General features: G+C 34.7%; 1 protein-coding gene across 4 annotated transcripts in view; it reads left to right on the top strand.

The window, feature by feature from the left end:
• Positions 1 to 14143, top strand: part of EPHA7 (EPH receptor A7) — a 169225-nt gene that overhangs the window by 47273 nt on the left and 107809 nt on the right. For all 4 annotated transcript variants that reach the window (XM_058566614.1, XM_058566615.1, XM_058566616.1 and 1 more), the window contains exons 4-5: positions 12361 to 12516; positions 13369 to 13704. In XM_058566614.1, the coding sequence (XP_058422597.1) occupies positions 12361 to 12516; positions 13369 to 13704 (492 nt within the window). The remainder of the gene's footprint in view (positions 1 to 12360; positions 12517 to 13368; positions 13705 to 14143) is intronic.

A 14143-nucleotide genomic window follows, 5' to 3' on the forward strand; every position in this document is an offset into this window, starting at 1 on the left:
CTAGAAAAAAGTTACTAAGTGGTGTCGGTGAATTAACCTTTGGTAAGTGGGATGGTTATTTCCAGATGCATAATGCTATAGGATGAATAAAGGTTCTTTCACTCCATAAATATAAGTTAACCTCCTGCTATGTGCTAGGAATTGTGCTAGGCTGTGGAATCCATGGATACATACCATAATCCCTGCCCTTGAGGAGCTCACAGTGAGCTGGAGGAGACACACGTGAGGAAATAATTATGGCAGCATTAATGCCATAATTGTGTGTGTTGTACAGACCAGTTTGTACTGTCCTCCTCAGTAGTTTTAGTAGGTTAGCATATAGGGAGGCGGTAAAGCTTTTAACCGATTCACGGAGGATGACTTATTCTTAAAAAAAAAGAAACTAAACTAGATGTCTCGTTACATATCTGGCATCGCTACTTTTTCTAAAGACTTTACTAAAAAACATATTAAAGGATATTCTAGTAGTACCTAAGTCATCTTTTTGTAAAATGCTATGGATGCAAAGTTCATAGGATACAGATAGAGCTGTGTCAGATTATTTGCTTGGTGTGGAGATAAAAATTAGCAATTAACTGGTTTTCTATTATTAAGGAGTAGAAAGTATGGGAATCCAGTGAGAGAATTCTTACTATTTTATTTCTCTCTAACAATTCTGTTAATATCCCACACATGTATATATACACACACATATACATATATATGTATGTATCTATGTATATGTCTGTTTGCTTTGTGTGTGTGTGTGTGTGTGTGTGTGTGTGTGTGTATGTGTAGCTAACTCCTTTTTTGAAAAAAGGATTGAGCTCAACAACGTCATGTGTTGTAAGGATTTATTCTGCCTGTTATTTTCTTTTATTTCTAAGAATTAAGGGTTGAGTGAATCTCCTCATTGTCCTGATGCATCTTTTTAAAATGTCATGCTTCGGGGTAAACTGGTTTCTTTATGGTCTTCAGAAAATTTTCCACTGACATAACAGAAATGATTATTTATCTTCCCACATGTTCAAACTGCCTTAAACCGCTTTAGGGTTATTTGCTTCACAAGACTTAGTATTGGTCCACATTTTATAACTGGCTAAATAACAAGAAAAATAGCCTTCACAAAATAACTAGAAAGATTGCTTTAACCTGATGATTTTGTCTCAATCATTTTTGAAATTATCGCAGAAAACTGATGAAGAGCCCATGTTTTACGCTGCTTGAAATGGAAGAACTGCTCTTTATTTTAAGAAATTAAGATGGAATTTATTCTTTTTTTTTGGCTATGGATCTTGCAAATTTTTTCTGCAGATATGTAGATTTAAGTATATTGTAGGAGAAAAACCAATTATTGATGAATCACTCACAAAATAGTCTGATTTTAATTATTTGAACGGAACTAAAAATGTTCCATTTATTAAATGTAATGAAATCTCAGACATTTGTATTTATATACATATTCCTCATCCAGCTGATGGTTTTTGAACTTGAAGTAACCTGCCCTCATGGAATATTCTGATATTGCCGGATCTACTATTAGCCTCATTGAAAAACAAGCCAATAACTGCCACAAATAGCTCTCCAGTTTAAATATAATTGGTCAATAATACGTCCCTACACACACTTCCTGCATATCTACCTGTGCTAAATAGTTTTCTCACTTCACATTGATGAAATGCTACAGCTTTGGCAGGAAAGGTGACTTTGGAGTCTGTATTCACCACTGAAATAGGAGATAATTAAGCACATTGTAAAAGATACAAATTAAGGCACAATATTTATAATTTATATAAGTAATTTATTATGAAATATCAGAAATTTAATTAGTTTATGCACATAATCAGCTGATTATCTATACCGTTTGATGCTTGGTCAAAAGGTAATACAGTATTTAGAGATCATTATATTTGTCTTTCAGCAGATATAACTTTGGTCCTCTGCCTGGCACAATGCAAAGAGTAGGCAAACAATAATTATTTAGTCAGGGAATGAATGAGTAATTTGGCTATATTTGCCTAATAATTAATTTGTTTTTCTTGTTTGCATACACATCTGATAATGGGGAAGTGGCTCAGTGTTTATCAGGGGTAGAAACTAGAGTGGGATTAAAATTTTGCGTGAAGATTGACATTGTGAAATAATCATAATAGTTAACTATCGAGTGTTTATTCTCCACTAGGCACTGTTCTAAGTTCTTCACATGAATTAATGTACTTTAATTCACAACAATCTTGTGAGATAGTCTTATTATTAAGTTCCTCTATTTTAGATATGGAAAAACTGGGCTCAGAGAACTTAAGCAAATTTACAAAGGTCACACAGCTAGCACATGCTAGAGGGGAAGCCAAACTTACAATTTATATAAAGGACAAGTCATAATGCCTTTTCAGGGTTGTTGAAGTGAGGCCTTATGTGATGAAATTAACAATGTTTATCATTCAGAATATGAATTTTATCTTTTAAGAAATGTTTTAAAAATGACTATGTTAAAACACAAGTATTGATCTTTCAAAAGAGGTATTCTCACTTAGATATTTTACATTATCTTTCGTATGTAGAGCCTTCCTTGTCTGACCTTTCTTGTTATGTTTTCAAAACTGTGAGGAAGGGACCGGCCTGGTGGTGTGGTGGTTAAGTTCACGTGCTCCACTTTGATGGCCCCGGGGTTCGCAGGTTCGTATCCTGGGTGCAGAACTGTGCACCCCTTATCAAGCCATGCTGTGGCAGGCGTCCCACATGTGAAGTGGAGGAAGATGGGCACAGATGTTAGCCCAGGGCCAATCTTCCTCAGCAAAAGAGAGGAGAATTGGCAACAGATGTTAGCTCAGGGCTAATCTTCCTCACAAAAAAAAAAAAACTGCGAGGAATAATTTAGCATAATGAGAATGAATAAGGAAACTGAAATTATAAAACTTATGGTATTATAATAAATATAAGAGAAATATTTGAAAATAAACTAGACAGTGCCCCTGTCTGAAATCTTCCTAACACCAATTGCTTTAAGAAATCTCCTTCTTGCAGCTCTTGTTCATAATGACATGCCCTCAAGAAAATCTTTTAGTGAAATAAAAATAATACTCAAAAATAAGCCACATTTTTTTAGTTACCACAAGTAAGTCATATGATGTTTGAGTTTGGTTAGCTAGCTTCCCCTAATTTAAGTGTTTTTAGTCCATGGGAACCCTGTAATTATACAATTTTGCTATAGGCTTGAAGTAGGATTAAGATTACCTTATTTTAATTCTTTTCCAGTGGAGTTACTAAATCTGAGATTTCACAGTTAATACATTTTTTTTATCTGTAGGTTGATCTCTCAGAATGGACCCATGAGGACAATATTGAGTAAGATCCAGAAGGGTCTGATTTCATTTTGAATCTCCCTTTTATGGTAGTTGATTTTTAAGTAATTTACATAATTTTAAAATTCCATTTCTGGATGCTTACCTGCATGAGCCAGAATGAACGTGCACATCTCTGGGAACACAGGCAGGGTTTGACCACAATACACAGGGAGAGCTGGAGGTGAATCGCTAGGCAGAGGGACCCCTGACACAGTACCTGCCGCTGCCTGTCAGGGAGAGCATACAGAGGCAGGACGGCACTTCTAGAACCTGTCTTTCACGCTCTTGCTGAGGCACCTCTGGAAGATTAAGTGGGTATGAGTTTGTATATGGGGTTTAGAGGGTGTGGTGATGGTGGCAGAAGTGTATGTGGTTTTTTTTTTTGTTTTGTTTTTTTGTGAGGAAGACCAGCCCTGAGCTAACATCTGATGCCAATCCTCCTCTTTTTTGCTGAGGAAGACTGGCCCTGGGCTAACATCCGTGCCATCTCCCTCCACTTTATATGGGACGCCGCCACAGCATAGTTTAACAAGTGGTGCGTCGGTGCATGCCCGGGATCTGAACGGGCGAACCCCGGGCCGCCGCAGTGGAGTGCACACACTTAACCGCTTGCGCCACCGGGCTAGCCCCTGAAGTGTATGTGTTTTTAAAGGTAGCATTTCAATGAAAACAACTGTATGGGAGTTTAACAGCTAGATAACTGATTACTGTGTTATTATTAAAACAACCTTTTGAAAATAGAAATACAAAAAAAAACCCTAGTGTGTCTATAGCACTTAATAATTAATAACAAGGAAACAAGGACATTGAAGCCCAGGAATGTGAAGTGGCTTTGTCCGAATTACATGCCAGTTGAGTGGTGGAGTGGATTTGAACAACAGATCTTTGAGTTAAAATCCAGTTCTCTTTTGCTGTATCACATTACCTCTTTAACATAGCCTAATATTTATAAAGTAGAATAAGAAGACAAAAGAGATTTTGAATGTTCTAACTTGACAGTATTTTCCTCTTTTTAAAAATCATTTTGGTAATCACATCAGAATTATGGTGACATTCTAGTAGTTTTAAGTTCAGCAAAATTCCTAGCGTATTCCAAACTGATAATTTAATAAAGGAGAAAAAACTATGTTTACATAATGCTTTGTTTTATTTCCTTTTGCAGTCTAAATCTTAAAAATAAAACTCTTTAAGCTTCTTATTTTATGTGTGCTTCTTTTCCACTATATAGTATCAATAAAACATCAAGTACTCAATTAAATAACACAAATAACATATATATTTATAATGCCCTGAAATTAATTTTTCTTTTTAGTTTCAAAAATTCCCAAATTATTTTCAGCACTCGAGCACCTGTTATCATAAATTTTGTATTCTGCATCATTTCTTTCCTAAACTCTTACAGGTTAGTTGTGGGGTAATATGGATGGTGCCTCACAAACTGTAGTATACTTGTCACATCATGTTGTTTTTATCCTCCTTGCCCGCTGTTCATTCTCAATGTGAAAAATCATAGCATATCAGTGACAGGAGGTCTGGCTTTCAGGCATACTTTTGTAATTATTCCCACTGAGGCACTGTCAGTAGGATTAAAATACAGATTCTAGAGCTGCCCATCCCGGATGAGGTCAGCACTTTGAGCAGTGGGAGTACTATTTCTACAAGCTGTGCCTTCCCCTTTGCATTATAGAAGCATAGACATTAATATGACACAAATATTTGCAAACTCCTATGGAAACAGACTAGCTTTGCCTGAATTAAGATGTCCGTCTGCCATAAATAACAGCATTCGTTAGAATCCCTATGTATGTATGTAGATTCTGCAATAATATTAAAGCCCAGAAAGTTTCAATTACAGAACAATCCACTTATAGTTCATAATTAATAAACTCTTTGCAGCTGCATAACTGTGGCCGGAAACATCTGCAAAGCCTCATATTTTACACACAGACATATACACATAATTCCTTCAGAAAAAGTGCAGTTGTGCTTAAAATCACAGATCTGGAAATGGAGTAAGAGCTGAGGAAGCTGAATCTAGTATTCAGTTAGCTCATGGGAGGAGAAGGAGGTGGAGAGGAAACCAGCCCGTGTCTGGCAAAGTGATGTGGGTAAAAAATAAGAATGTTTAAGGTCTATTCAGATATTCACTCAAAACTAACTTTGTAGATAATGTATCAAAAATCTCCCCTAAATATAAGCTTGGTATTGATAAGAATCTATTTCCTTTAAGTTATAAAATTACTCAGATAAAATTGCTACTCCTCGGGTAAGAGAAAAGTCATTATTTATCTGAAATTAACAAATGGATAAAAGAGATATATGGATTATAGATTTTCCAGTTTTTTTATGTCAGGTAATTTATTACATCTAAATACAGCTTTATATAAATAGATGAATATAGAGTATATATTTTAGAAGAGCAAACTAATATCAACAGATAAAATTTGGTATTTTTTCTTAATGTTTGCTTACTCAAATGTTCAGTTTGAAGTTACATTGTTAATGAATTTTATTATCTATAACAGCTTCACTGAGATATAATTCACATACCGTACAGTTTACCAATTAAAGTGAAGAATTCAGTGTTTTTTTTTTTTAGTTTAGTCCTAGAGTTGTACGATCATCAGTACAAATCAATTTTAGACCATTTTCATCACCCCAAAAAGAAACCCTCTATCCATTAATAGTCACTTGCTGTTTCTCTTCATTGCCCTCGCCTCTAGGCAACTGCTAATCTGCTTTATATCTCTATAAATTTGCCTCTTCTGGATGTTTCATATAAATGGAATTATACACTTTATCTTTTGTGACTGGATTATTTCACATAGCATAATATTTTCAAGGTGCATCCGTATTGTAGCATGCGTCAGTATTTAACTCCTTTTGATTGCTGAATAATGTTCTATTGTGTTTATTCATTCATTAGTTGATGGACATTTGGCTTGTTTCTGCTATGAACGTTTATGTACAAGTTTTTGTGTAGATGTATGTTTTCAATTCACTTGAGTATATATCTACATATATCTGTCAGCCCTGGTGGTCTACTGGTTAAGATTCCATGCTCTCACCCCCGTGGCCCAGGTTTGTTTCCAGGTCAGGTAACCACACCACCTGTCTGTCGGTTGTCCTACTGTGGAGCTGCCCGTTGCTGTGATGCTGAAAGCTGTGCCACCGGTATTTCAAATACCAGCAGGGTCACCCATGATGGACAGGTTTCAGCAGAGCTTCTAGACTAAGACAGACTAGGAAGAAGGAGCTGGCCACCCATTTCCCCCAAAATTGGCCAGAAACCCTATGAATAGCAGTGGAGCATTGTCTGATACAGTGCCAGAAGATGAGAGGATGGTGGAAAAAGACCGGGCAGGGTTCCGCTCTTCTGTGCACAGGATCGCTAGGAGTCGGAATCAACTCCACGGCACTAACAACAAAAATATACCTAGGAGTGGAATTGTTGGGTAGTTTGGTAACTACATTTAACCTTCTGAGAAACTGCCAATTTTTTTCAAAATGGCTGCACCATTTTACATTCCTGATATCAGTGAATGGGGGTTCTAATTCCTCCATATTCTTACCAACACTTGTTTTATCTGTCTTTTTGATTATAGCCTCCTATTGAGTATAAATGGTATCTTATTGTGGTTTTGATTTGCATTTCCCTGATGGCTAATGATGTTGGGCATCTTTTTGCATGTTTATTGGCCATTTGTGTATCTTCCATGTTTATTGGCCATTTGTGTATCTTCCATGGAGAGATATCTATTCAGATTCTTTGCCTATTTTTAATGAATTTTAATTTTTTCATTTTTATTTTTCTTAAAATTTTAATTTGTTAGATTTCTCAATAATATTTTATTGTTCTTCGTCAATTTTATGGTGGAGTTATTTTATTGTAATACATTCTTTAGAGACTTTGACAGTCTGAGAGAAGAACTAGAACCTCCAGGATGATGATTCTAAACACCTGGCAAGCTTTTAAAATAAAGAACTATCCAGGCCCTAATCATGATTCAATTATTGTGATAGAGCCAAGGCATGAGTTATCTTTTCAAAGCGCCCTAATGTGCAGCCATGAGGACAGCTGACTAAGATACAGATTACTAGTACTTTAATGTGCAGGATGGTGTCAAGGATGTTTGAGACATAAATTGTAAAATTATAGCTTAAGATTTCCAAAAAAACAAGCCCATTAATGACCAGGAAATCTTTCTTGGCTGTAGAAGAACTCTAGAAGTATGTGGAATTTCTTGGGTAACCAGTTTGTGGGAGAGAGTCCTTAGACATATAATCAGACAGGATTTCCCCCAAGTTTACCCTTATAGGTCATAGACCTAAAGAACCAGGACAAGGCTGAGTATATGCACCCTCATTCAGAAGGAAGAGATACTTTATTTCACCTACTTAGCCTCAAGAGGAGTAGAGATTTGTTTGAGGCTTTTAGGATGGCCTTTAGGCTTGTTCATTGAGAACACAAAGTTGTAACACCGTTACCCTGATTGTTCACTGCCTCATGCAAGGATATACTCCGACGCCTGGCACCCCATTGCTTAAACACTTGGCATTCGTTGAAGACGACTATGGGATATGTGATTGATAGGAGAGTTTAACTGAGAGTCAGAATACAAGGCTTTAGTATCAACTCTTATATGTTTAAATATCTTTGTGTTCAGTAGTTTGTTGCACTATTATTCTTCTTAAGTAATTCATTTATAAATGGGAAACCTTATTGCCTTTGTGTTCTTTTTAAAAGAATTTAAATCCCAAATATTATTTGAGCCAATTTAGTTACATAGGGACAATATTACTATTTAAAAATAGTTGAAATTAAATATAATAAATTACATTAATTTAATGTCAGGAAATAATATAGCAGATTTTGTAATATAGTATATTGTAGTATAATTTAATGGATATATTTTGGTGGATAATATTGTTACTGTCTAGTAAACAGAAGTTTCATATGCTTCCTAGATTCCTCTTTTCTTTGGTCATTTTCCATTTAAAGAAAAGGCTAAGTGAAAACTTGCATAGTGTATGAAATCTGACAAGATTATGTTTCTTGGCTCTAGGATAATGAACTAATGTTATTTTATTCATTAAGGCCCTAAGGACTGAAAAAAAACAGTCTAAAGAATCAATCCCAGGCTTTTGTGTTAATACTGAAAAATACTATTATTAAAATAATAGGGGAAGGATTATTTTTACAAAAGTAATTAAATAGTAAAAACAAATTTTATACATATTCCCAATCTTCATCAATACAGTGAAACATTACCTTCAAGCAAATATTTAGTTAAAAAAGCAAAAACATCAAAAGGCAAGAAATTAACGTGTTATGTTTCTTGTTGTAACTAACTTTACCATAGTGCACATGCCATATTAATTAAAGTTTGCTTTGAGTTCAAATGCTATTGAACAAATTGAGAAATAAAGCAAAGGAAGAAAAGTTTCAAAACTGCTATTGCACAGTTCCTAGAAAGTTATTCTTTTATACCTCATGGTTAGGTATGAAGGGAATTTATCATTGAGGTTTCAGAAGGCATTTACCTCCAAAGACTTTTTTTACTAGCACTTTTTGGAAAACCAGCTGCATTTATAGAGAGAGGAAATTGCCTTCATTTCCATGTAGCCTTTTTGGGAGTACTTGGAGATCTCATCTAATTCTTCCTTATGTGATTGACTTTCAGATATGCCACTTCACCCCAGTTTATCTCACGGAGTAGTTTACTCTAGCTATTTCATGTAGATATCTCATCTAAAATTTTAATTTTAAGAGCATCTGTTACTTCCTTCCCAAAATTTTACCACCCAATTGCTCACTATTATCCTAAGAAATACAGCTTATGTCTTTGTATGTTTTTAGCTTTACTCTTTTTTAAATTGAAATATAATTTGTATATGATATCCTATTAGTTTCAGGTGTACATCATAGTGATGTGATATTTATATACATTACAAAATGATCACATAAGTCTAGTTACCATCTGTCACCAAAGTTATTACAATATTATTGACTATATTCCTTATGCTGTACATTACATCCCCAATGACTTATTTATTTTATAATTGGAAGTTTGCACCTCTTAAACCCCTTCACCTATTTCACCTGCCCCCACCAACCCCTCCCCCCTCTGGTAACCACCAGTTTGTTTGGCTTTACTCTTAACACAATAGCTCCAAAGATTTTGTACTTATTTTTAATAACTCTAAATTACTAGTCTCCTTAGAGGTTAAGTGAAAACTGTCTTGTTACAACTTATTATTTTCAATATTAACTGAACTGAGATAGAATATTACTTCAAAGAAAAAAGGTTAAGACTTTTATGACCACATTTTCCTGGTATTGCCTCTATCATTATCTATTTAATGATAGCCATACATGTACTCCATAATTTTGCAGGCATCTTCAGTGCCAAAATTGATACTGAAATTAAGAATACCTATTTAATATCTCTCCTGTAAGGTGTGCTAGGATATTATTTCATAGATATCTAAATTAAAGTAATAGGTTTAAATTAGTAAAAGTGCGTAATAAAAGACAGTAGGGATTCATTGAAAATTAATTTTTAGGGTTGCTAAAGCTCTTGAGACCATGGAATAAGTGCCAAACTTTGGCTCATTCAGTAGTCAAGGCTGGTGGAATAGCATATGGTTGAGTATCAGTAGTCCTGTGTTCTAAATCCAGTTTTAACCTAGACAAACGGAATTATTTGAAGAACTTAGGTTACTTTTGCTTCAAATCTGTTTTCCCATCTGTTAAAGTGGTAACAGAATTTAATGTCATTTGAAAGTTGAGTGATAAGGTTTTTAAATTTCTCTACACTAGGTACCATATATATTCTACAAATTATGTAAGTTGAGCAAGAAATGTACCTCTTTATTTGTGAAAAAAATAGGAATAAGTCTAGAGTTGGAGGCTTTTATTTGCTATGGGAGAATGAGAATTCTGACGGATTCTCCTAGGTTGTTTCCTGCCTACTAATTCTAGAAGTTTTAGTAGATGTTAAATCATGTTGCCATTGTGTTCCCCCTCTCCCTGCTTCCTAACATCCTCTCCCTGTAAAAAGTAAATACACACATAACGTCATCAAAGACTGTCAGCATACACCTCTTCTCTCTGTCTCTCTATCTCTGTCTCTCTCTTTTTTTTTTTAACTTCTCTGGGGCTTAATGTTATCCAGCTGCTGGTTGTGAGTACAAACATTGCCTTCTCTGTTTTATAGATGTTGTAGCTGGTCATTGAATTACAGATAATACGTTGAGCAAGATACAGTGAATACTCAAAGAAAGGAATTTCCATCCTTAGATATCCAAACTAAATCCCTTATCCTACCAGTTAAACGTTCTTTTATGTGGCAAGATCATATCTTTAGAAACGTTTTAAAGTGTTATATTTTTGTTATATTATTTTGTAATCAATCTCATTGTTCGCCCTGTGCCTTAGATTTGTAGTAATTGCTGCTGAGAACACGGGGAGAGGCATTAAGCTTCTTTGCCTACTATGTTTGTGAGTGCTTTCCTCTTGTATGAATTGAGGAAGCCGACTAAAGGCAGACTGGCTTCTGAAGGCGGTGGTGGATCATATATTTTCAAAGAGATGGCTGTAGTTCAGTTTCAATAAGTATCATTTATCTATCTATTGCAATATAACATACCTTTAAATTAAGTTTCTGAGTCGTCCAAAATACCTGTCTTGTTCATGTAAAACAGCCTTATATTCTAGAAGCTCAAAAGATGATTTTGAGCTCTCAATTATATCAAAGTATGCATTAAACAGTCAGCATGTGAACAAAAGTAGAGAAGATAATTTTTTTTCTGGCGAATATACCATCCTCATAAGATAGGATTGTTTATCCTCACCCCAAGAGTGAAAATGTGATTAAGTGTCTGAATAATGCCCAAGTTAAGAACATTACATAAGCTTGAATATAATAAATTAAAACTTACAATTGAATTTATGTTAAATATTCACTAATCTTTCTTTATAGATATGATTTATTAATTTATATTAAATTTGAAGGCCACTAAGACTTAAATATATATTCATTTAATAAATACGAAGGGTAAATTGAATTTATTCAATAAATGTATAATACCATCAATTAATAAAAAATTGTTGAAATAATGAAAATTTAATTTGCTAAATTTCAATTGAAGATAAATATATAAAATGTCCAGTGATAGTAGATGGTTCGCTGTTACTTGACTTAATAACACACAGGATCGAGATGAGTCAGAGCATCTTCACTGGGAGATGATGGACACGTTCTCTGTATGTGTCTGTTCATGGCTGAGAGTAGTTGCTGTGTTAATGCAGCTGTACCCTTCACCTCTCCCAGCAGAGGAGAAACAGCTGTTGTCTATTTACAATTGGTGGCTTTCTCCTTATTTCTGGTGGAATAAGTTTTTTCTATTCATAGGATTTCATTATTTTTAGTAACAAAGGAAGTTCACTTAGTGGAAAGCAGCCTGCCTTATACCATAAATTGGTTGAAATTATCTTGAAGTTTCCTGAAAATTTGGGGGGAATACATTTCTATAATTTGCAGATGAAATTTTTTACATCATTATTATTTGTAGTCAGGTAATTAAAATTATTTTAATATATTTCAATATGAACCAAATTAACACATAAAAAGTTAATTTACAGCTATATTAGATTAAGGAAACATACCTTTGAAGTGTGTGAATGCAGATCAACAAACAAGTTAATTATATTGAAATCAAAGTTACCCTGAATTAAATATCCTAAGATTTTGTCTAAATAAATTATGCTTGTGTTCAGTTTTGAGCTCTAGACTTTGGACTAATGCCAAGTACAGGTGCAAGTTTGCTGTATCACTTGGTTTTTATTATTTTGTTTTAAAATGCAGTATTATACAAATTGGATTATTGATAGACACTAAAACAAAATTTTGTCAGAAAAAGCTTGTTTTTCACAAATCAAACGTCACATTTTATTCATTGCTAAATATTACTAAAATTTACAAAAGGTCTATTTGCTCTCATGTTCCTATTTTCACTTTTTTTGCATACTCAGCCTGTGGCCGTGGGTTCTACAAATCTTCGTCTCAAGATCTTCAGTGCTCTCGTTGTCCTACTCACAGTTTTTCTGATAAAGAAGGCTCCTCAAGATGTGACTGTGAGGATGGGTATTACAGGGCTCCATCTGACCCCCCGTATGTTGCGTGCACAAGTAAGTTCAAAATAGTAAACAAAGAGGGACTTTCAGATCCTTTCTACTCATTTCTACTATTGTGACATCGTTGAGATAGGCATCGAGTTTGTGAATACATTCTTAATTATTATTGAATATTTAAAAATTTTCCATGAACCGATAAGGCTAAACAATAATATAAAATAGATACGTCCTACATCATCTTCAGTGTCATTTTCATGTCTGCAAAATCAGGATGCATTTTATTATATTTTTCACATGTATCTAATATGAATCATAAATAAAATGTAAAAGTTACTTGAGTCTTACATGGATATGAAATGTGATTAAAAAGTAATAGTTTCTGAATTAAAATTCCGTCACTAAATAGGGCAAATCTCATGTCTTGCTGCTTCAATTAATGAATGTTTGAGAGACTCAAATCCAAAGCCAATCCCAGACATTACTGTAAATCATTCTCTCACACTGAGAATGAATAGATGTATTCTCTGTTATATGGTTAAGAGGGAAACTATTTTTAAACAACTGCACAACTGTTTTTTTAGGTGCATTAACTGTTCTTTTTTAATTGCTTGGAAGAAAAATAGCTAAAGACTGTGGCAAAAGTACAAAGACAGTTGTTATCCTGTTTTCATTTTGACATATTAAATGGAAAATAAATAAAACCCCTTGCCAAGTGAATTCAAGGAGGCTTTTATACGACTTCTCTAGGAAAGGTAATGAAATGTTTATGTGAAAGAAAGCATTTCAGCTAGTTTTCTGGATGGTAATTGAGCCACTAGCTTAATGCCCATGCCGATCCTTTCGTTCATTTTTTTGTTTGTTTTTTCCATTTTTGTTTATTTGTTTCTTTATTTTTGGTTTCCAAAGGGCCTCCATCTGCACCACAGAACCTCATTTTCAACATCAACCAAACCACAGTAAGTTTGGAATGGAGTCCTCCCGCGGACAATGGGGGAAGGAACGATGTGACCTACAGAATATTGTGTAAGCGGTGCAGTTGGGAGCAGGGCGAGTGTGTTCCCTGTGGGAGTAACATTGGATACATGCCCCAGCAGACTGGATTGGAGGATAACTATGTCACTGTCATGGACCTGCTGGCCCACGCTAATTACACTTTTGAAGTTGAAGCTGTAAATGGAGTTTCTGACTTAAGCCGATCCCAGAGGCTCTTTGCGGCTGTCAGTATCACCACTGGTCAAGCAGGTATGTTTCTGTGTTTGTCTTCACTAAGTGAATAATATGACTACATAAGTGAGTTGTCTCGCTTGAATCTTTAGTTAACTTGGCTCCACAGACCTTGATTATTCCAGCTTGTTGATTATTCACACCTTTAACTTTTCTTTGTTATTTTTCCTGTTGCCTGTTAAACCATCACTAGACTCATTAACATCTCCAGAGTTCTGGCAGGAGAAGTAAAAAGGGATAAATTGTAAACCAGTTAAGACTGCTCTAAGACGGGCAACTCTGTTGAAAGATGTAGAAGAGGAGAGTGACAATATTGGACAAAATGAGATGTAGGATATTTCTTGTATTTTTACCTTTTTGTGTGGTCTGTGCTCATAATCAACATCTACACAATTAGGAATAATGAAAGAGTTGGCTGCACTGTCTCACACAGTGTTAACTAATTTTTTACCACATA

This window comes from Diceros bicornis, chromosome 23 (genome assembly GCF_020826845.1).
Source record: "Diceros bicornis minor isolate mBicDic1 chromosome 23, mDicBic1.mat.cur, whole genome shotgun sequence".
Taxonomy (NCBI): Eukaryota; Metazoa; Chordata; class Mammalia; order Perissodactyla; family Rhinocerotidae; genus Diceros; species Diceros bicornis.